This window comes from Heptranchias perlo, chromosome 16 (assembly GCF_035084215.1).
Source record: "Heptranchias perlo isolate sHepPer1 chromosome 16, sHepPer1.hap1, whole genome shotgun sequence".
In the NCBI taxonomy this organism is placed as follows: domain Eukaryota; kingdom Metazoa; phylum Chordata; class Chondrichthyes; order Hexanchiformes; family Hexanchidae; genus Heptranchias; species Heptranchias perlo.
The window spans coordinates 56,984,770-57,008,500 of NC_090340.1; the positions used below are offsets into that span (position 1 = coordinate 56,984,770).

At 43.0% G+C, this 23,731-nt stretch overlaps 1 protein-coding gene across 2 annotated transcripts in view; it reads right to left on the reverse strand.

Moving 5' to 3' along the window:
• Positions 1 to 1,773: 1,773 nt before the first annotated feature.
• si:dkey-234i14.6 (uncharacterized) overlaps positions 1,774 to 23,731 on the reverse strand; it is a 95,216-nt gene continuing 73,258 nt past the window's right edge. For both annotated transcript variants that reach the window (XM_067998157.1, XM_067998156.1), the window contains 2 exons: positions 11,240 to 11,453; positions 1,774 to 4,638 (listed from right to left, as the gene is read on the reverse strand). In XM_067998157.1, coding sequence (XP_067854258.1) covers positions 4,460 to 4,638; positions 11,240 to 11,453 — 393 coding nt within the window. In that variant the 3' untranslated portion in view covers positions 1,774 to 4,459. The remainder of the gene's footprint in view (positions 4,639 to 11,239; positions 11,454 to 23,731) is intronic.

Below are 23,731 nucleotides of genomic sequence, written 5' to 3' on the forward strand. Positions count from 1 at the left end.
GGAAAACCTCGTTCGGCAGCTGCTCCTGTGGGAAATCGCAGGTGGGTTGCCTGTGATTTTCTGTAATTATATTAATGGAGGGAAAATCATGACAAACATCGTAAGGGAATTTAATTCCCCATTGCAAGCACATGTTCTAAAATTGTCCTGAATATTGATGGAGAGAAATATCTGGAACCATTTTTTTCTGAATAAATGAATTTCATATTATATATAAATATATATATATATGTACGTTTCTGTGGCATTATGTATGAGTGTGTGACTGTATCATCTTTGTGTGTGTGTCTGGACCATTGTGCAGGTATTTGCCTCTATATTATGTACATGTCAATGCATGTATGCATCTGTGTATCAACATGTGTTAGTGAGCAGAGCTAAATGGATTCCATCTGTACACATCCAGTGTAACTTACATGTTTTAACCTCATCACCAGCCAGTTACGGAGAAGTTTTGGGGAAAAGTTACAGTTCCGTTGTTATATTCATTTTGCCTCAATTCCTGCACCATCAATCCCCATATAAGTTCCTGAGGCAAACCAAGAATTTGCTGTCAGGTTTCTCTCGGTGTTGTTCTGAAACTGGACAGAAGCAAGCAAAAGGAGCACAAGTTAACACACACACCAAATAGTCCCTCTCCTCCCCTTGGCGAGTAGCTTGTCCAGACAACCCCGCTGAGATCAGAAACTCATCCCTTTTAGAACGTTAAGTGGAAAGCTGCATCCCGCAAGGAATCATTTTCTTGCAGCTTAAGCCAAGTGCATTGTAGCTTATGCTTTAAAATCATTCTGTTGCAGTGTTAAAGTATAGGGAACAGTTTTAATATAAAATTCCTCCCCATGTATTCAAGGAACAGCTTTGTAAAATCTGTCCCTGTTGGGGGATCCTCCATTCAGCTCTATGCTGATTCAGATCTCAAGCTCAAGGGGAGGTAACGGCAGACATGGGTTTTGTTAGTGCAGCTTTGAGCAGGCCAGAGATGATTGACAGCCTTTTCTGTCATGCGTGCTTACTGCGACGTGTCCCGTGACTTAAAATTCAGCACCAAGTAACACCATGGTGGCAAATTGCCAGAAGATCACGATGCGAGTCAGAGATTTACAGCTTTCATGGCGGGGGTGGGGCGCAGGGAATGGTCAAAATTGCTGTATGCAATTCCGAAAACACTGGGGAAAAATCCCACGTAATAAAAATGGATTTTGACTTATTCAGTTACCATAAACCAGTGAGCCCAATTGTAAAACTAAGGAATCACGGAGATTTCCAAAATACCGCATACACTGGTACACTGTAAAGGGAATTGGACTCAGTCATTGTGAACCAGAGGGCCTGAGTATGACTGGTTAGGGTTAGGAATGCACCTCTCTCCCAATGCTGGTCTCACCTTTTTGGATCTAAACCTCTACTAAACTCTTCCCACTTCGATTTGTCGACCCTACAACTCTAAATTAGGATGCAATATGGGCAATGAGGGTGTACACAGTCCCTGTCCCTAAATTCAATACCAAGCTTAGGATTTTATTAAAATTAAACTTGAGAGGAAGAGTGGAACTGGTCTGACTAATGAAAGGGCACCATGTTGTCAAAATAGGATTTTAATTATTCAGCAAATGTAGTTTTATTTCTGACCCTTTTGTACCTTCCGCCTTTTGACAACTAGTTCTCGACTCCATCTGCATTCGCACTCCCTCAGCAGGCACTGGCTCGTCTAACTCTCATTCACTGCAATAAACATTTGTCACTCTCATAAAAGATCACATGAAAAGTGTAATATGTACAACAAATTATTATAGATTCTAGTTTATTTAGTGGGATGCTTGTGGTTAAACAGGTTCTCCTCGATAAGAAAAGATCAGATGCAATATCCCACTGTTCCTGAAAGACGCTCTGTATTTGTGCATGACATTTGTTCATTGGTTTTTCCCTCAAGTATTAGGACGGCTCTTTTCTTTTTACTTGTGTCTAGCCTATGGCCCTCTGTTTGCCACGATACTTCTGCATCTACTCAACCACTCCCTCAACGCTATTGTGATGCCCTTGTTCCCAGCCAAACCTTTATTCTCTCCCATCCAAGTTGATTGCCCTGATATGGTCCCCATTTTGGCTCTCTCAAATCCAATGGGCACAGACTTGAGTGCATCTGCGCAGAACTGATTTAACTAACCCATCGCCAGATCTGGCTGCACCACGTCAAACCCTATTGGGTTGTACTCTCCACTGCCAAAACATTCCACTACTCCAAGATCATGTAGAAAGCAAAGATAACCCAAACTTCTTTTCTCCACTTCCAACCATTTCCTTCAGCCCCTCTCACCTGACCTCTATCAAGTACAGCTGCCTTTGCTGCTTTCTCTTTCCCACCAAGCCAAACCTCCCTCAGGCTTCCTGCAGCTCTAACCCTAAACTGGTGAGTTTCTTTAGTTTCTCTCTCATCTCTTATGGCCCCATTGAACTCATCTCATATATGAGACCCAACTCCCGCTCCCTTGACCCCATTCCCACGAAACAGCTGACCACCCAACTTCTCTTCCTGCTTCTAATGCTAGCTGGCAATGACCAAACCCATCACCTTTGGCATCCGCCAAAAACTCTATACCCTAGCCACCGATTCCACTCGCCTTGTCAGCCACAGTCTCGGGCTCATCTAGACTGTTTGAAATCTCAATGTCCTATTCAACCCATACCTTCTCCATCACAAAGACAGCCTACTTCCACCTCCATAATATCAGACCCTCCCCTTCTGCCTTAGCACATGGGAACACCACCACCTGCACATTCCCCTCCAAGTTACGCACCATACTGACTTGGAAATATATCGCCGTTTCTTCATCGTTACTGGGTCAAAATCCAGGAACACCCTACCTAACAGCACTGTGGGAGAACCTTCACCATAAGGACTGCAGCGGTTCAAGACGGTGGCTCATCACCACCTCCTTAAGGGCCATTAGGGATGGGCAATAAATGCTGGCCTTGCCAGCGACGCCCACTTCCCATGAACGAATAATAAAAAAAGCCCATCTGCTGCAGAAACCCTCATCCAAGCCTGTGTTACCTCCAGACTCAATTGTTCCAATAATCTCCTGGCCAGCCTCCCATCACTAAACCTCAGCTTATCTGCTGCCTGTATTCTTTTCCACACCAAGTCCCACTCACCCATCACCCCTATCCTCACTGACGTACATTGGCTTCTTGTCCCCCACCCACTGCCTCAAATTTAAAATTCTCATCCTTGTGTTTAAATCCCTTCATGGCCTTTTGTTCCTATCTCTGTGGCCGGCCATAGAAACCCTTCCCCGAACTTTCTGTCCTTCTAATTCTGACTTCCAGTGCATCCTCCTCTCTTCTATCCCCCCCACCCCCCCAATTTGCCCCATGCCTTCATCCACCTAGGCCCCATATCCTGCAACTCTCTCCATCTCCAAGACCCAGCTCTTCCACCAATTGTTTTGGTAGCCCCTCTCAATACCTCCTTTGGCTCAGTGTTAATTATTTCCTTATGCCTCTGTGAAATGTCCTGGGGGTGTTTTTCCATGTTAAAGGTGCAATATAGATGCAAAGTATTGTTATGTTTCACAGCATTTCTACAACAGAAAAGTCCCATACATCCTCTATGAGTAATCTCCTTATTCAAGTATATAGGGACCCTCATGAACAACCCCCAGAATCCCATGAACCACATAGTGGACCCCAATGCACACCCTAACCCTGTAGACCCTATTGTCTCTGACCATAACTCCGTGATGCTTATTTCTCACAACCTCGAGCCTGATAAATACACCATAAAAGTGCTTAAACCTTGATCCACATTGACATCCCATGAGACTCCATGAATTCGATTTGCTTAGATACACCATAGAAATCTATGTTTTGGAATACTCACAAGATCCTGTGACCTCAATCCACTATGAATAATCCACAGGACCCCAGGATTAATATAGATTTTTACATAAGACTTTGCGGCTGCTATTGCATTGCTGTTGATTGATCAACTTCACGAGCAGCCCAGAGGTCACGATTCAGAGATTCTCAAACAGAGGAATTTTTTTTTAATGAACTAAGCATGGGGGAACTGACCCCTGTGACTGGAGAATTTTATTAGCAAGTGGAATTATAATGTAAACTATGAGAAATTTCATCTTAAAGGTTTTTTAAAGCACTTTATGACTGATGCTCTACTGCAACTGGATGGAGGCATGAATGGTTCTTTGGGTATCCAACAGATATTTCCTTAGCCTTGTGCTCTTTACCCAAGCTGGAGCCTCAGAATTTCATTCTAGCAACACGTTTCTGTCAAACGCTGCCCACTGTACTGTAACCACCTCTATCGACAGAGTGAATGATCTCCACCAACAGTCACTCCTGAGGCACACGGCGCCGAATTCAAAGGATTCTCGCACGTTTCTCATTCTTGATCCATCCATGCAGGTCAGATCTCTCCAAAAAGCCGAGACCTGCAGTCTCATTCGAACATGGTCACAGTCAAGCCATTCAGGCGGAAGTCCTCCGCGAGCTGCTTTGAGTGTCGGATTTTAGCGGAAAGCGCTTCGAAAACGTCGGTTTGGTCAACTGCTGTTGCCATTTTGTAAATAAATTCTTCCAAGGACTCGAGGCCTTTCAGCCCAAGGTTAACTCCGCAACCTGCAAGCGAGCAGAAAAATATATTATGTGCCCCCATCAAACCAAGAGGAAAATGACACCAATTAACAAAGAGCATATGACAATATCCATAAATACAATACCAGTTTCCCAAGTGTAGATCAAGACTTTACTTCAATCAAGATTTTATTCTTTGCATTTCACACAATTAATATAGCAACTTCACATCCTCAGGATGGCCCAAAGCACTTCACAGCCAATCAATTGTTTTTTAAGTGTTTAAGTGTAGTCACTTTAGTAGGGAAATGAGGCAGACAATTTGTGCACAGCAAGGTCCCACAAACAGCAGAGAGATAAATGACCAGGTAATCTATGTTAGTGGTGTTGGGTGAGGGATAAATATTGGCCAGGACTCCGGGAGAACTCTCCTGCTCTTAGTCAAAAAATGCCATGGGGTCTTTTATGTCCAGCTAAAAGACGGCACCTTCGACAGTGCAATACTCCCCGTGTACTGCAATGAAGTGTTAACCTGGATTATGTGCTCAAACCTCTGAAGTGTGGCTTAAACCCACGACGTTCTACTTCAGAGATGAGTGCTAACACTGAGCCAAGGTTGACATCTAATATGAAGCTGTCGGTTTGTCATAAAAACCAAACTGGTTCATTAATGTCCTGCAGGGGAGGAAACCTGCTGTCCCTTACCCGGTCTGGCCTATACATGACTCCAGTCCCACATCAATGTGGTTGACTCTTAACTGCACTCTGAAATGGCCTAGCAAGTTTCAGCACCGTCTCAGGACAACTAGGTGCGGGCAATGCACACATCCTGAGAATGATTTTTTAAAAAAGCTTTTAAGAATAGTTTAGATAGGTGGTTGAAGGAAAAGAGGAGGAAGGTATATGGAAACAGCATGGGCACATGGGATCACAACTACTGCTCATGTGGAGCATAAACACCAACACAGACTGCTTAGGCTGTTTCTGTGTTGTAATTTATCCGTAGCTCTACATTTTCACCTTCACTACCCTATCTGGAAGGCCTTTGTCCCATTCCAGAGACTCGAGCACAAAATCTAGGCTGATACTCCAGTGCAGTACTGAGGGAGTGCTGCACTGTTGGAGGTGTCGTCTTTTGAATGAGACCTTAAACCTCAGGTGGAGGTAAAAGGTCCCACGGCATTATTCGATGAGCAGGGGAGTTCTCCCTGGTGTCCTGGCCAAGATTTATCCCTCAACCAACATCACTAAAACAAATGATCTGATCATCATCACATTGCTGTCTATGAGACCTTGTTGTGCACAAATTGGCTGCCACATTACAACAATAACTACATTTCAAAAATACTTAATTGACTGTAAAGCGCTTTGGGACATCATGATGTCGTGAAAGGCACTATATAAATGCAAATCTTTCTTTCTTCCTTTGTGTGAATAAGACCTACCAATCTTATTAAAGAACCTGAGACCATTGTTTCATTTTGTTCTTCCATTCTGGGTTATCTTCCCACTGCTTTGTCGAAACCTAATATTTGAGTCTTGACAGTTGCTTGAAATGAAAGATATATGCTGGGGCCCCGTTTGAAATGATATCTGACATTGAATAAACTAACAGAATACACAAAAGGTAGCAAAGATGGAAGTGAATTGTGATAAATTAAAACAAAACAGGACTCTGTTTTCATTGTTCAGTTAGGAAAAGTTTGTAAAGTCCCTTCTTTTCCATTCAGGCCAAAGACAGAGGGTTAGTCCCTCCTATGATATTCGAACAATGACACTGAACATGGTCTACAACAGGAGCGCTGCAGTCACGGTACGCAAAGGAGCAATAATTCTGTGTTACATCCTGAACATTAATAGAACAAGAAATTCCACCACAGAAAGAAGCCTTTCGTCCCACCTCATCGGTGCTAACTCAACATTCGAGCTACTTTCTATAATTCCATTTTCCCATTCCTTCCCTGAACCCTTTAATATCTTATCTTTTTCAAAGTTTTATCTAATTCCATCTTCAAATGTTCTCTTGCTTCAGTAGTCACATGTGGCAATGTATTTCATATTCTCGTAACCTTTTGCATGAATTTTATTTCTACCCTTAATAACACCCTGGAATGATTAGCACATTAGTTTAATTGGTCTCACATTCACGTTTCTGTATGGGATAAATATATCGCTGTCATTACTCACCTCATGAGAGTTAGTCCGAGACCCAGAGCTGGAGTTGATGTGGTCTTTTCCCAAAGGTAGGGGAGTCTATAACGAGGGGGCATAGATTTAAGGTGAGAGGGGAGAGATACAAAAGGGTCCAGAGGGGCAATTTTTTCACTCAAAGGGTGGTGAGTGTCTGGAACGAGCTGCCAGAGGCAGTAGTAGAGGCGGGTACAATTTTGTCTTTTAAAAAGCATTTGGACAGTTACATGGGTAAGATGGGTATAGAGGGATATGGGCCAAGTGCAGGCAATTGGGACTAGCTTAGTGGTATAAACTGGGCGACATGGACATGTTGGGCCGAAGGGCCTGTTTCCATGTTGTAAACTTCTATGATTCTATGGTCCGTGTGGGTTCCGAAACATGACTTGAGTGATGGAAATTCACCTAACCCAGCTCACTCCCTTACTATATCTGCCCATCTGCTTCAGTAAGTCCCCTTTAACTTACCCAAGCCCAGCACCCCCTGATGGTTTAGCTGCTAATTTCACCCTCCAATGTTTGACTCCCCTCCACAGGCCAGGAAGATTCCAGCTTCAATTCCTGGTCTGTGCTTATCTCAACGAGGACAACAGTATGGCTATTACAATTTAGTATTCCGTGAGCTAGGGAAGTGGGAAGAGGGAAATAAGGCAGGACTCCCAATCCTGACTGCTATCCAGTGATTCTTGTTCGAAATTAAGACATGATTGGCTGTAATTTCTACCTCATGATGAGCAGCTGAACAACATTCACTTTCTAGCCTTATGTGTAAAGAATTAATAAGAGAGAACCCTGTGTCTGTAAACCCAAAATGTAATATTCTGTCACAATGAAAATTCCATATGAATTATTGCAATTAAATGTAGGGGAGATCATCAATCATTTCCTCATATTGCAGCAATTTATCGTAAAGTCTAATAAGTTTAAAGCCAATCATCCATTGTAATCGTGTACAAGACCTTTCAAGGGAGACAAATGTAGAAAGATTGATCTTTGTAAAAAGTGGTTCTGAATCTACCGTGGTAAAATATTGATCTGACACCAATAACATCTTACACAAGACATGAAAGGAAAGGACTGCTTTTTAACGTGAGTGATGAGGAAGTCGGTCCTTTTCACATCTGAGTCATGTAGCCACTTATAGAGTTGCTGTAATCTAGAGATGCTAACAAGCCTGGGGGGGGGGGGGGGGGAGATTTCCTCTGAGCACCATTTCTTGTGAAATGGTGCACGCATTTTTCAGAATGCCATTGTGCTGTTACTATATCACTAACATGTAGCAAGCAAAGAGAATCTCGACTCCTTGTTACCTTCGGGTATAATTAAGAGGATAATTAAGTCAACTAATTGAGTTGGTACATTCCAGATCAACCTATCTGAAAGGGTGGTGGAAGCAGATACACTAGTAACTTTCAAAAGGGAGTTGGGTATATTCTTGAAAAGGAATAAAATTGCAGGGCTATGGGGAAAGAGCAGGGGAGTGGGACTAATCGGATAGCTCTTTCAAAGACCTGACAAAGGCACGATGGGCCAAATAATCTCCTCCATTAAAAATTACTGCAATTACTGGGTTGGGGGAACCACCAATAATTTTCTCATATTGCAGTAGTTCATCTTAAAGTCTAAAATGTTTAGAGTCCATCATCCTTTGATCTCCTTACCCACCTTCATTACTTCTATAATGTTCACATTTGGAAAACATGTCATTCTTCTGCAAAAAGCTTGTGAATCATTGTGCAAAATAGAAGCTTCACTGAATAGGATCATTGTCCAAACCCATAACTTCCAGTGCTTTAGACCATCTCAGTGGACTTCATAATTATCTCGGTAACTCAAATCCATCCTCCATCGCACTCATCCCCCCACCGATAAAGGGATCAAGTACAAGGAGGTGTGGGGGGAGTAGTAAATTATTTGAAATTTTTTCCCTCCCTCTCTCCCGAAGGTGCTGACTCAGTCACGGTGCATCAGGCACTGGCAGTTCTCCTGTACCTCATCCAACAAATATACATTCCATTGAGAAATAAAAACTCCACAGGTAAAGTGATTCATCCGTGGCTAGCTAAAGAAGTTACGGATAGTATTAGATTAAAAAGAGGCCTATAATGTTGCGGAGAAGAGTAGTAAGCCTGAGGATTGGGAGAGTTTTAGAAACAAGCAAAGGATGACCAAAAAATTGATAAAAAGGGAGAAAATAGAATATGAAAGTAAACCAGCAAGAAATATAAAAACAGATTGTCAGAGCTTTTATAAGTAAGTAAAAAGGAAGAGAGTAGCAAAAGTAAATGTGAGTCCCTTAGAGGCTGAGACAGGAGAAATTATAATGGGGAATAAGGAAATGGCAGAGACGTTAAACAAATATTTTTTATCTGTCTTCATTGTAGAAGACACAAAAAGCATACCAGAAATAGTGGGGAACCAAGGGACTAATGACAGTGAGGAACTTAAAGTAGTTAATGTCAGTAGAGAAAAATTACTGAAGAAACTAAAGAGACTAAAAGCCGATAAATCCCCTGGACCTGATGACCTACATCCTATGGTTTCTAAAAGAGGTGGCTGCAGAATGGAGGCATTGGTTGTGATCTTCCAAAATTCCCTAGATTCTAGAATGGTCCCAGTGGACTGGAAGGTAGCAAATGTAACCCAGCTGTTCAAGAAAGGAGGGAGAGAGAAAACAGGGAACTACAGGCCAGTTAGTCTGACATCAGTCTTCGGGAAAATGCTGGAATCCATTATTAAGGAAGTGGTAACAGGGCACTTAGAAAATCGTAATATGATTCGGGAAAGTCAACATGGTTTTATGAAAGGGAAATCGTGTTTGACAAATTTATTCGAGTTTTTTGAGGATGTAACTAGCAGGGTAGATAAAGGGGAACCAGTGGATGTGGTATATTTAGACTTTCAAAAGGCATTCGATAAGGTGCCACATAAAAGGTTGTTACGCAAGATAAGGGCTCATGTGGTTGAGGGTAATATATTAGCATAGATAGAGGATTGATTAATGGACAGAAAACAGAGAATAGGGATAAATGGGTCATTTTCAGTTTGGCAGGCTGTAACTAGTGGAGTGCTGCAAGGATCAGTGCTTGGGCCTCAGCTATTTATAATCTATATTAATGACTGAGATGAAGGGACCGAGTGTAATGTATACAAGTTTGCTGACGATACAAAGCTAGGTGGGAAAGTAAGCTGTGAGGAGGACACAAAGAGTCTGCAAAGGGATATAGACAGGTTAAGTGAGTGGGCAAGAAGGTGGCAGATGGAGCATAATGTGAGGAAATATGAGGTTATTCACTTTGGTAGGAAGAATAGAAAAACAGAATATTTTTTAAAATGGTGAGAAACTACTAAATGTTGGTGTTCAGAGAGATTTGGGATCCTCGTACAAGATACACAAAAAGTTAGCATGCAGGTACAGCAAGCAATTAGGAAGGCAAATGGTATGTTGGCCTTTATTGCAAGGGGGTTAGAGTATAAGAGTAAGGAAGTCTTACTACAATTGTACAGGGCTTTGGTGAGACCTCACCTGGAGTGCTGTGAACAGTTTTGGTCTCTTTATCTAAGAAAGGATATACTTGCCTTAGAGGCGGTGCAACGAAGGTTTCACTAGATTAATTCCTGGGATGAGAAGGTTGTCCTATGAGGAAAGATTGAGTAGAATGGGCCTATATTCTATAGAGTTTCGAAGAATGAGAGGGGATCTCATTGAAACATACTGAGGGGGCTTGACAGGGTAGATGCTGAGAGGTTGTTTCCCCTGGCTGGAGAGTCTAGAACTAGGGGGCATAGTCTCAGGATAAGGGGTCGGCCATTCAAGACTGATAATGAGGAGGAATTTCTTCATTCAGAGGGTTGTGAATCTTTGGAATTCTCTACCATAGAGGGCTGTGGATGCTGAGTCATTGAATATGTTCAAGACTGAGATAGATAGATTTTTAGACCCTAAGGGAATCAAGGGATATGGGATCGGGTGGGAAAGTGGAGTTAAGGTTGAAAGTCAGCCGTAATCTCATTGAATGGCGGAGCAGGCTCAAGGGGCTGTATGGCCTACTCCTGCTCCTATTTCTTATGTTCTTATGTTCTCCCCCCCCCCCCCCCCACCCCATGTATGAACCTAGGATGACTATGATAGACTATTTGATTGTGTGGAGCAGTACAGCCAAGTCCGATCGTGCCCTCAAACAATATCCATATTTTCCAGAAGTTGGATTCAGTGGATTAAACCCTGGACTATAGGGGAGGGGAAAATCAGCCAGAGCCCCAGCCAACTGTCGAACCCTAACTCTCTGTTAACTGAGATCACCCAACTCAGCGGAGACTCGGGGATAGTCCCTGGGATCTTCTGGATCAGTTGTACACTGGGCTGTGAATTTACCAACAGAACCATTGGAAGCTATACAAAAGACTTTTATAAAGGATTCCCCCTTCTTTGTACAGTTATTTCTTTTCTCTTTACCTGTGTCAAAGTTTAAGACTCTAGCTGCTTCTCCTTCTATGGTGACCACAACATTATCTCCTTCGATGTAAGCCGCCGTGACCCTCCTGTGTGACAGCATGATCTCAAACAGTCTTCGGCTGCACTGCAGAAGGTGGATTGTCAAGTCATTCAACCTGGGCTCTATATCCGTTTTGTACGCATTGAAAGACTGATGAAATATATTCTTCATTATCTGCAGGAAGGAAAAGAGCATTTTGTTTGTGAGATTCATCTCTCAGTAGCACTTCTGTGAATCTACAGGTGACATGCGAACCTATATCAGGGCAACTTACAGGCAAATCCTAACAAAACTATTTCCACAGTGGTAGCTGTTCACAGCAGTGGATCCCGCAAAATGGCTCAAGGACCACTTGCAGGCCATCTCTTTCCCACCCATGATCTTAGTGAGGTTCCACATGGCTGTGCTAGTGCTAGGGATTTAGTGATATTCCCACTCCTTTCCTTGCTTCCCAGCACAGTCCGGAGATGGGGCTGTCTTAGCAACCAGTGCACGAGCGATTCCCCACTGTGCCGTGGCTGGAATCAGGAGGAGGCCTGTCGCTCTGCGGTCAACAAGTTGGAACATTCCGAAGAATCGCCCTCAGGCTCGGAATTGCGATCCTCGACAAAACAAAAAGTCAGTGAGCACGGTAGTGTGGTAGTTTATGGTACTGGGCGAGCAACCGAGAGGTTGGGAGTTCACAAGGTGTGAAACTGAATTCAATAAATCTGGTCATTTGTTAGGAAAAAGAAAAAAATGTTCACAAAAGCTTGTCAAGTTGTCGTTAAAAACCCAGTTAGTTCACTGTTGTCCATTCAGGAAGGGAACTGACCATTCCGCTCTGCTCCAGTTTGGCCTCCAGATGACTTTATTCCACTTTACGTAGTTGACTCAATGTAAAAACAATTGCAACAAGAAGAAAGTAGCAAACCAGCATCCCGCTCTGAGGGCACCCAGCGATCATCCCACATCCGGAGAGCAAATAAATGTTCGGAGACATACAGGCAAAGGACATCACACGCTGCCATAGTCTATCGTCTATCAATATGATTTTGAGACGCGACTCGAAGGTGGTCCATAGCTGTGTGAATGAGCTGGGAACTGGCAAACAGTAAATGGAGGCTTTGAATTTCAGTAGGGGTTGTCTTAATCGTAACTTTGGTGGGAGATCGGTGGAAAACCCGGAGAAATGGCCCTGCGGAAATCCCGGGCCGGAAAGTTTGAGAGAGATGCTGGGAAGAATACAAGGTTTTAAAATGCTTCTGAAAATTTTGGAGGTGGAAGTCTGTCAGACAGCTACTGGTGGGGCCGGGAAATGAGGCAGGACCCGGTAACGTTTTGTCCCCGCCCCAAAGACGATTGAGAGGGAATTGCCGCTGAGGGGTGTGGGCAGAGGTTCCATCCATGCCATGTTGGCTTGCCATTAGAGGAGGCAGCAGTGGCCAGCAGGGATGGCATCATCCCTCAGAATTCCTGCTGCTGCCACCTCCTCTGCCCCGTGTCACACTGGACAGCAGCAAGATACCAGTGTCCAGTACAGCGGAGAGGCAGAAATGGTGTCCACAAGGGTGTTCCAGTTTAGGATCATGATCCAGAACACCCCAGAAGAGTAAAGGCCATCAAGTCTCAATCAGCTCTCTGATACAGGAGGCTGATCCCACAGATGGCCGTGCCTTGTGCTCGAGCAGCTTTTTGCTTTTTGCTTGTGCTTTTTGCTCCCTCCCCCAAGAGTGCCCCCACCCCCCACCCAAAGATCTGCCAATACTGGCGTGGGTGCCCGCTTGAATTATTGAAATAGCTTGTCCTGGCCCTGAACCCGGAAACTCCAACTGGATCAGGCCGTCACTCCACTGGTGCATCGAGATTGCCTCTCCGCCACATTTGTGGTGATGGAATGGTATCAAGGGTATTCAAACCCTCGCTCCACAAAAGGTGTACCTTCTTGCATCATTAGTACAATAATCGAAGCAATCCAATAGAGATGAGCGAGCAAACATTGAGTTGATAGGGCACAAAATTCAGACATTTGGAAAAATTCAAATTCAGCCAAGCTTCAGTGTTTGATGCTTCCATATCTTTTAATTGTGCAGAAAACAATCTCTCGTGTTTGCAGTTACAATGAAAATAGATCTATAGCTAAATAGGGGTTCTGTGGTAGAGGGTTTTTATGCCAGCTTTGTAAATATGCATCCAATGGCTGGCAGTTTTCTGTGAGGGAACACTGAATGGACCTGCCCCCTGGTGGTTTAGTACAGACATTCATACAACCCATGGTAGCTCAGAGATGGATTTGCATTCCAATTTTTGGTGGCCAAGTGACACAAAGCATCGACTTCCTTGCTGTTTATTGGGGGAAGGGGCCAGCCCTTGGCGGGGCTACAGTCCCGGTCAGCTCACAACTTTCACGTGCCTTTTATTCCCCCCACATGAAGTCTCACTTCCTATGCTTACCTGTAAAGTCTGTCACCTTTTGTTAAGCAGATATTTTTTCAAAAGCCAACATGTTCTTCTTCTCATTTCTCTATGAAGTCCTATCCTGCAAAGTGCATTAGAACTATAGGATAGTAGAAACCTGCTGGGGACTTACAAGGTAGTATTCAACCTCAATGTTCAGCCGACAATAAGAAACTGCAACAGCAAACCTCATCAATTTATGTATGTTAGCAAAAAAAAAAATCCAATTATTGCCCAAAGCTCACGGCCAGGAATTTTTTTTATATATTCAGTCCTCTGGTTTATTTTTAAATTTAGGTATCTACTTTTTGCATAACCCTGTAAGACTTTGAAGGAACTACTGAGAAGGACTGCAGAAATCAGCTTCGCTGTGAAGACTGGTACTCGTTAGTTTAGTTTCCTCTCACCAGTATGTGCAGGCACCCTCAAAGTACTGACACTAATACTGCGTTCATATTGGAGGTCTATTTCAGGCCCAGTACTTTGCCCAATGTCTGGGGAAAGTACTGGGCAGCACTAGCCTGTGTACGTGGGTGAGAGGGCTTCAGCTACTCAGACTGCCGGCAGTCATCAGGTGCCTCTTCCAAAGGCAGCAACAGTTGTATAGTCACCTGAGGCGGGGTTGCTGAAAATTGACTTGTTGCCTCTCTAAAGGCAACAAATAACCAATATAAAACATGCTATAAAATGATTTTAAGCACAAGATTTCAATGCAATACCAGAGGAACTAGAAATAAAAAAAGAACAAACTTGCATTTATACAGGATATTTCACGACCTCAGGACATTCCATAGTGTTTTGCAGCCAATGAAGCACTTTTTTGAAGTTTAGTCACTGTTGCAAACAACTACTTGTGTTTATTTAGCGCCTTTAACATATTAAAACGTCCCAAGGCCCTTCACGGGAGCGATTATCAAACAAAATTTGACACAGAGCCACATAAGGAGATATTAGGACAAGTGACCTAAAGCTTGATCAAAGAGGTCGGTTTTAAGGAGCATCTTAAATGAGGAAAGATAGGTAGACAGGCAGAGGGGTTTAGGGAGAGAATTCCAGAACTTGGGGCCTAGGCAGTTGAAGGCATGGCTGCCACATGGTGGAGCGATTACAATGGGGAATGCACAAGAGGTAAGAATTGGAGGAGTGCAGAGATAGCGGAGGGTTTCAAGGCTGGAGGAGGTTACAGAGATCGGGAGGAACGAGGCCATGGAGGGATTTGAAAACAAGGATGAGAATTTTAAAAATCAAGGAGTTCCCGGACCAGGAGCCAATGAAGGTCAGCGAGCATAGGAGTGACGGGAGAACGGAACTAGGTGTGAGTTAGGATACGGGCCGCAGCATTTTGGATGACCTCAAGTTGATGGAGGGTGGAAGATGGGAAGCCGGCCAGGAGAGCATTGGAATCGTAGAGTCTAGAGGTAAAAAAGGCATGGATGAGGGTTTCAGCAGCAGATGAGCAGGTGGAGACGGGAGATGTTACGGAGGTGGAAGTAGGTGGTATTGGTGATGGAGCAGATGTGTGGTCGGAAGCCAATCTCAGGGTCAAATAGGACACCAAGGTTGCGAACTTTGCAAAGTAGGAAAGACAGCAGCCAATTTGCGCACAGCAAGGTCCCGCAAATAATCTGCATGACCAAATAAATTAACCAATTTAGTGATGGTGGTTGAGGCATAATTATTTGAAAAGGACACTGGGGAGAATTCCCCTACTCTTCTTCAAATAGTGTCGTGGGATCTTTTACATCCACCTGAGGGCAGACGGGCCTTGGTTTAATGACTCATCTGACAGACGGAAGAAATGAAATGCTGTGAAAGGTGAACTGATGCTCACGAACCAAAAGAAGAGAAAATTGCCCATATTTGAAGCTGTAATTGGGAGTTTTCACCTGTCACACTGTCAGCTTCTTTCTACTGGCAAAACTTCCACTGTGAATGCTTCTGCTTTGCTCTTTGTACATCAACATATCAAACAGACGACAGGCACATTTTACAATAATGACTATTTAAGATACAACTTTGAAAACTAATTCCTACAGTTTTTTTTTAAAAAAACAGCTGTATCCATACAGCTGTATGACATTCTATCTCAGAGCTGAATGGGCCTATTTGGTCAATGCACTACCCACTGCAGCACTGATGTGTAAAAACCAGGATTAAGTGCCGAGTTAGCTGATCTCAGCCAGGGTGGCAGTAGAAGTGCTGCAACTGACAATACTGGGCCACAAATGGGGGAAAATTAAAATTAAAAAAAAAATCAGTCAGTGTTTCCTGCTAGAAAGTTGTCATGTGTCAGTCAAGGGGGTGGGGGCTAACCCAGGCTATGGTGCGTCCCATGGAGAACAATCTGCCAATATTCACTGTGTAGCCTTACATATTAGGAACAGTTACTCAGGTGCGGTAGCTATTTCGTAGAGGAGCAGGGGAGTTTTCCCCGATGTCCTGGCCAACATTTACCCCTCAACTAACATCACTAAAATAGATTATCTGCTCATTATCTCATTGCTGTTTGTGAGAGCTTGCTGTGCGCATATCGGCTGCCGCGTTTCCTACATTACAACAGTGTCTACACTTCAAAAAGTACTTAATTGGCTGTAAAGCGTTTTGGGACATCCTGAGGTCACGAAAGGCGCCAAATAAATGCAAGTCTTTCTTTTTTAATCGAAGGATTGCAAGACTAAAGTTCTTATTTTGGGTTCTTTGTAATCCAGGATCGGATGAAAAGGTTGATCTTAAAACCATTATACAGAGCTGTTCAGCCAACAAGCTCCATCTTCGTTGCTTTAGCTAGAGTACTCTGCCTCTAACCAGTTGTTCAATTGATACATTGTCAAGATATTGATTGCTAAGGGAATGTATCTACTAAAATTTACAATGAAGTAAGGAACATTTGTAATTGCTTTTAGTTTAATAATTGCATCCAGCACTTGAGGCTCCATACCTATCATCAATCACCGCTTTCAGCAGAGAAAAGCAAAGAAAATTGAAAAACAAACAATTACTTGCAACACAAAGCAAGCAGCTTGTTTCTTTTTCCACAATAGCACAACAGAGAATCCCTGTGAAGCTATTTCAGTCACTTTGAGTGCACTTGCTGTCAAACAAGGAAGAATACACGTACAGAGGTCACTTCCATTAAGAGCTGTCGTCATTAACAATTGCTTGAACAAAAAGGACAAAAGTCTTCTCCAGTTGTTCCAACTGAACTTGACACTGCACAACTCTCAATCCTTGTAAGTCAATTGATTTGAAGGTCAATGGAGAAGATGTACATCTATTTTTATAAACAAAGATAGATGAACTTGACATCACATTGCATTGGATGATACTGAAGCTGTAGCATTGAACTTTTTATGTTGTTCGCTGCCTAGGCCCCAACCTCGAATTCCCTCCATAAACCTTTCTGCCTCTCCTCCTTAAAGGCGCTCCTTAAAACCTACTTCTTTGACCAAGCATTTGATCACCTGTTCTAATATCACAAGTTGTTTGGTGTCAAATTTTGTCAGATAATCGCTCGTGAAGTGCCTTGGGATGTTTTACTACGTTAAACGCGCTATATAAATGCAAGTTGTTGTTGTCAGCGTGCGTTCATTGGGTTTGGCTGTAAAGCCTATTGACAGTCGGGGTTGGGGGGGGGGGGGGGGGTGGTGTAGGGGAGAGATTTTAACTCCCGCAATCCAGTGGAAACCAGGCAGAACGATAGTTAAAGTCGAGCGGCTCTTTCTGCTGCTCCAATACCGTTTCCCGTGGCGATTCTAACATCAGATGGCTGAGGCTTTCACCCGAGTCAGGTGGACGCCTCATTAAAATATGCTAATCGGGGCCCTAACACTCAGCTATGACCCCGAGATAATTTCAACAGTTGGCTGGCCAGACCATCCACCAGAGAAACCTGCCTAACACCCAGTGGAGGCTCCAAAAGGTAAGTACTATAAGGATTTTGGACATTGGGTCAAACCCCGTTTTACTCTTTTGAACTACTGAACGATTCAACATAAAGGGTTAACCAGTTCCTTTAAGGATTTGGACATTCACTTGGATAGTACATTTGAAAGCAAGGGTTAATCTGCCCTGGACATTACAGTATAAATGCATAATAGCAAAACAGCAAAGTGCAGACTGTTTAAATTGGACAGTTGGATATCAGTTTAACACTGCAGGAGCAATACAAGTACAGAAACTGTAAACAGGCTGTGACTTTCAGTAACAATTGATAAGAAGAAGCTTTCAGAAGGTTTTCGATGTCAACAGCAACTGTGAAGGACAAAGATAAGAGGACACCTGGCTTCATGTATAGAGGAGGATATAAAGGGTTCATACAGTCCACAAGTGGTCCAACCAGCCATCCGTCTTAATGCTATGGACAAATTGGGCCTTCTCGTAACTTGGTTCACACCCAATTGCTCAAAAGCATATAAAGACAAGACATCGTGGCAGTCAAAACACGATGAGAAGCTGGTAGAAGCTTCAAGAGTTAACGACTGCAGCATGAGCCCCACCAACGAAACTTTGTTTCTGAACTTTGATAAAAAGACTTTGATTCCGAGCTTTGACCAAACCACTCTGTCTCTAAACTTTGATGAAAAGACAAATCTCGATGAGAAGAACCTCGACACATCACTCAACGATGCACCTGTTGCTGCAGCAATTGGACATCCTACTTCTAGACCTAGACGGCTGCTTTGATGTACAAGGTTGTATATGCTACGCGCGGGTTTTGCTTCATGCCTGCATATGTGTTCTTTTTAATTATTAAATAAAGAACGTCGCGAACCCCCACTTGTATTATCGGGTAGAGTAATCCACATATTGATTGAGTTGCTTCATGCTTGCTGTGTGCTTTTTTGAAATCACTAATTAAATAATCACTTTGATTAAGGAAATACCATGTCAGGGTGGCTTTCTTTGTCTGAACCATGTCCAGGTCCAGGTCCAGGAATCACTGGGAAAGACCCTAAATTCCCTACAGTACTAAACTTTTCTTAGTGGGGCCAGGAGGAGCAGGGGTGCTCTTCCCAGGCCCCAGAAGGAAAGCGTGGGCCTCTGCTGTCCTGGGCTATCTTCTTTCTCCTCCCACAAAACCCTACCGAAACCCTGGCCCCTGGTGAGCAGTCTCTGTGCCACCGGATCTTGTCAGAATATCTTTCAGTGTCTCAAGCACTTGCAACCCCCTCATCAGTATCTCATTCAAGAATCCCTTCTTCACATGCGTGTCAAGCAATGAAGTGTAGATTTTAGCTCCCAGGCAGAAAGCTGGTGGAAGCTGTACTAAAGTCAGCAGCTTTTCTAAATATATTGTCCTGGTCAATAATCCTCACTCGCCAAAAACAGATTACCTGGTCATTCATCTTATTTGCAGCTTATGGGATCTTGCTGTGTGCAAACTGACTTGCCACATTTGCCTAAAAAAACAACAGTACCTATACTTCAAAGTAATTGATTACGAGATGCTTTGGGACATTCTGACGAAGGGATAAGATGCTTTATAAATAAAGTTCTTACTTTCTTACATATTCACTGTGGTGAAGGGTACACCAGTTAAAAACTAGTGGGAAGAGAAGTCAGGTCGAATTTTTTGACCCAAAGAATAAAGGATTTGTGCAGTACATTTCCTGAGAAGATCACCAAAGTGGACAGTATGAATGGGTTCAAGGGACAATTAGAGCGTGTCGTTCTGATTTAACTCAGGAGATTGGCAAGTGCACTAAAGCCAGGAGGTGCAAGATTCCATCCAGACGACAGTCTCACCACCTTTTGAGTTTACGCAGTATAACTCCAGTCCTCGAGGCATTTTTGGGGAGCGAAGGGATTGAGGGATATAGTGAGATGTGACTAGGTGGAATTAATCTATCAAACGGACTAAAAACTCATGACCTTGAACATAAACCTGACCAATCTCTGTCCCCTTCACTATACAAGTGAAACTCAGCTAGGGAGAAAAAGGGAGAAAATATCCTTCAGATTTAATAAGTGTTACTGGAATATTCTTATCAGAACAGCCAAACGCAAACTGATCGTATTTTCTGACATGTTTTATCTGAGTTCCAAACCCTGCCAGTTTCCTCATAAACCTAAAATGAGTTATATTGATGTTGTCTGCATTTTAAAACAGCATGTTTCTGTGTTACGAACTGTTTTAAGTGTAAAATTCATGACATTTATTCTGCGACCAGTGAAGTCTAACAGTAACTAACACTTCATACATTCTTTCAATTACATGGAGAACAGTGGATTATTTCGAAATGATTTAGTTCTCATTCCTTAGAGGCCAATGCCACTGTGCATTTTACAAGTAGCACCATCACAATCTAAACTGAGGCACGCAAAACCGCCACAGGCGATCGGTGATCGGAAGCTTCCGCAAGCTTTCATTTTGTACAGAAAAGGATAAAGAAACAGGCATGGTGTGCAGACTGTCTTCCACCCACCGTTCACCATTATCCAGTCTCTCCCCGCAGGTGCTGGCCCCGCGATTCTCTGGTGCACGAGCATAAAGTGCTGTGTAACTTAGTGCCGTCGAGGACTCAGAAAATCTACCCTCCAATTTCCACATCCTTAGTGACACTCAAAAGCATCTGGAGAGATTACAGTAGAAGCATTGCACTCCTGATCTGTACGTGTTGATGTAGATTAAAATTGCACAAGTGATTCCAGCACAGGCAGACACACTCCTCTTCATCCCAGGGCTCCTGGTCCACTGGTTTTCACATAGACAACATGCTCTGCTCCACATACTCAGTTACTTAAAAGATGGGATTGATAATTAGAATTTAATATACTTCAAAGTACATAAACTTTCTTTTCAATTACATACTTACCAAGTGCACTTTTAATCCAGCCAGTCACACCTCCATCTTGGAGGGGGTGGAGGGGAGAAGAAAGATTTTCTTCTCTGGTTGCGATGGGGTAAACTTCCCAGCACCTCTCCTTAGCTCGCATCAGGAGCACTCGTCACGAAGTTGCAAATTTCCCAGCCCAGTGATTTTGTGTTTGTTAATTGCTGGAAACCCGTGGGCTGACTGAAGCACAAAATTGGCGCACTGTCTCCACAAACTCCGTTCCCTAGCCACCGACTCCATCCCTCTCCGTGGCCACTGTGTGAGGCTGAACCAGATTGTTCACAACCTTGGCGTCCTACTTGGCCCTAAGCTGAGCTTCCGACCCCATATCCGCTCCAACATCAAGACCGCCTACTTCACTCCAAAACATCACAAGTCTCTGCCCTACCTCAGTTCATCTGCTGCTGAAACCCTCCACTATGCCTTTGTTACCTCTAGACTTGACTATTCCAATGCTCTCCTGGCTGGCCTCCCATCTTCCACCCTCCATAAATTTGAGCTCATCAAAAACTTTGCTACCTGTATCCTAATTTGCACTAAGTACCATTCACCCATCACCCCTGTGCTTGCAGACCTACATTGGCCTCGATTTTAAAATTCTCATCCTTGTTTTCAAATCCTTCCACGCCTTTGTCCCTACCCATCTCTGTAACCTCCTCCAGCCCTACAACCCTCCAAGATCTCTGCATTCCTCCAATTCTGGCCTCTTGTGCATCCCAAATTTTCACTGCTTCACCATTGGTGGCGATGCCTTCAGCTGCCTAGGTCTTAAGCTCTGGAATTCCCTTAGACCTTGCCACTTCTCTACTTCTCTCTCCTCCTTTAAGATGCTCCTTAAAACGTACCTCTTTGACCAAGCTTTCGGTCACCTGCCCGAATAGCTCCTTATGTCGCTCGGTATAAAGTTTTGTTTGATAATACTCCGGTGATGTGCCCTGGGACGTTTTACTACGTTAAAAGGCGCTATATAAATGCAAGTTGTTGTTGTTGTTTGTGCTCTCAACAGCTATACAGTAGATTTTTACCCCCGTGTGTTAATAAAAATTGGAAACAGAGCTGGAGGATTTCTTTTGATTTGCTGTTCCTACCAATTGAACCAGTATCATTAAGCTTACAACTCCTTACATACACCAACATTTACTCTGGCTGAATAATGGCTCACTTAAGCAATCAATTAACAGTTCAACATTTGCAAACATGAAAAATGAAGTCATTCATCAAATCCTTAAAAAGAAACTACAAACATTAATTTTGTAAAATGAAGACGTAAATTTTAAATACACATTTCTCATAAGGGTGCAGCCTTTTTTTTTTCCTTTTTAAAACGTGCGTTATTTTACATTAAACTAATTATGTCCAAATCAGATGCAGTCACTGTGCCACAGAGTCAGGTGTACAGGTGAGTGAGCGCAGAACTGGGCCCTGATTTTCGCCCAGCTTCAATGGCTACAGATCCTCAGCAGGAACTGAACTTTCACCCTCCAATAATGGTGCACGGACCCCGGCCCATTTTGCAGGGTCAGGGGATTTATAACAACAACAACTTGCATTTATATAGCACCTTTAACATAGTAAAACGTCACCAGGTGCTTCATACGAGCAATTACCAATCAAAATTTGACACCGAGCCACATAAGGAGATATTAGGACAGGTGACCAAAAGCTTGGTCAAAGAGGTAGAGTAAGAATGGACTGGTCAAGGAAGATTCGAGCAAGAGCCCATGAAGACATGGTGTACATATAATTTTAATTATGCTGCCTGGCAATGAAACAGTAAAAATTACAATGATGAAATAACATGTGCTTAGCATAGCTACTATAATGCTAGGTAACGTCTTTAAAATAACTTTGTATGAATGCTTTGTTGAGATAAGCTGCTCATGGTCGACTAGCCCGAGGCTGATTGGCCTCATCTCCTTCCAGTCTAAACTCATCCAGCTGACAATAAACAATCAACCTTACCTTCCCTGATCTTGTTATGTTGGAAAAGCAACGTCACATTTTGAGGCTCCAGACACAAGACTTGTACCGATTACAAGACCAATATAAGTACAGGTGATTGTAAAAGGTCAGTACTAGAGGTAAAGCTACGGAGAAGAAAATACCAGTCCGGTTATGTCTCTACTCATGAAGGGAACGCGGTAATATCATTCTGTTCTTATAACGATCGCTCGAGCATTGTGATTGTCTTAATTTGTGCTTGGTTTGATCACCTCAGTAAAGAAGCTAGTCACCACCACATAAAGTGTCAGGGTCGTATTTATTACAGTAGGTTTTACTACATTAAACGCGCAAGTTGTAGTTATTGTTCTGTTAGCATGCAATATTTTGTCTTTTGACAAACTGAAAATGGAGTGGGGATCCTACATAAATTCCGATAAGCAACTTACTACAATCAGAGTTAATTGTTAAACCCAGGTTATGTTAGTTCTGCAGGGTGGGGAGAAAAAAGCCAAAAGACATCAATTTCAGATCATACAGGATGAGGTCCTCTTACAGAAATTGTCACAAAGCTGTTCGAGTGAGAAAATTATGTTGCAAAAACTCTAACTGTAACAATATTAGAAACCGTACAAATCAAATCTGAACAAGAAGACCTGGTCAAACTTGTATGCACCAGTTATTCATGTGCGTACATCCTCTGCAACTCATCGCTTCAACATAATGACTAAACGAACGGTGTCAATGACAGCTTGCAATGAAAATGTAATCACACACAAATCATTTTTAGTATATCTCCTCAATGAGCTGAACATTAACCCGAGCTGCCTCACATGGCAGGCTACATCCATGTCTCTCCTGGCACCGGCCCGGCTGAAAAATAATCAAGATTCAACAAGCCTCATTAGCAAAGCTGAATTGCCATTATACAATGAAAAATGGGCTCCGGTAGCAGTTATAGTCATTACTTTGCAATTTGTCTTCTCATGTAAATAAAGTTTTATTATTTTATTCATTGAAGGAGCACTGTCTTCATGAAAAAAAGTGTCTGGCAAACTTTTGCAGAGCCATGCATCATTTTTAATCATGACATAACATGCAAGCGCTATGATGGATGATGCATTCCAAAGTGATTTATGTTAATCACACTGAGCGAAAGAAGAAAGGATTCACCCCCATTTTTTCCCCCAATTGAGGCAGTGTCCCTTTAATATTATCAAAGATGAGAAGCCAACAGGG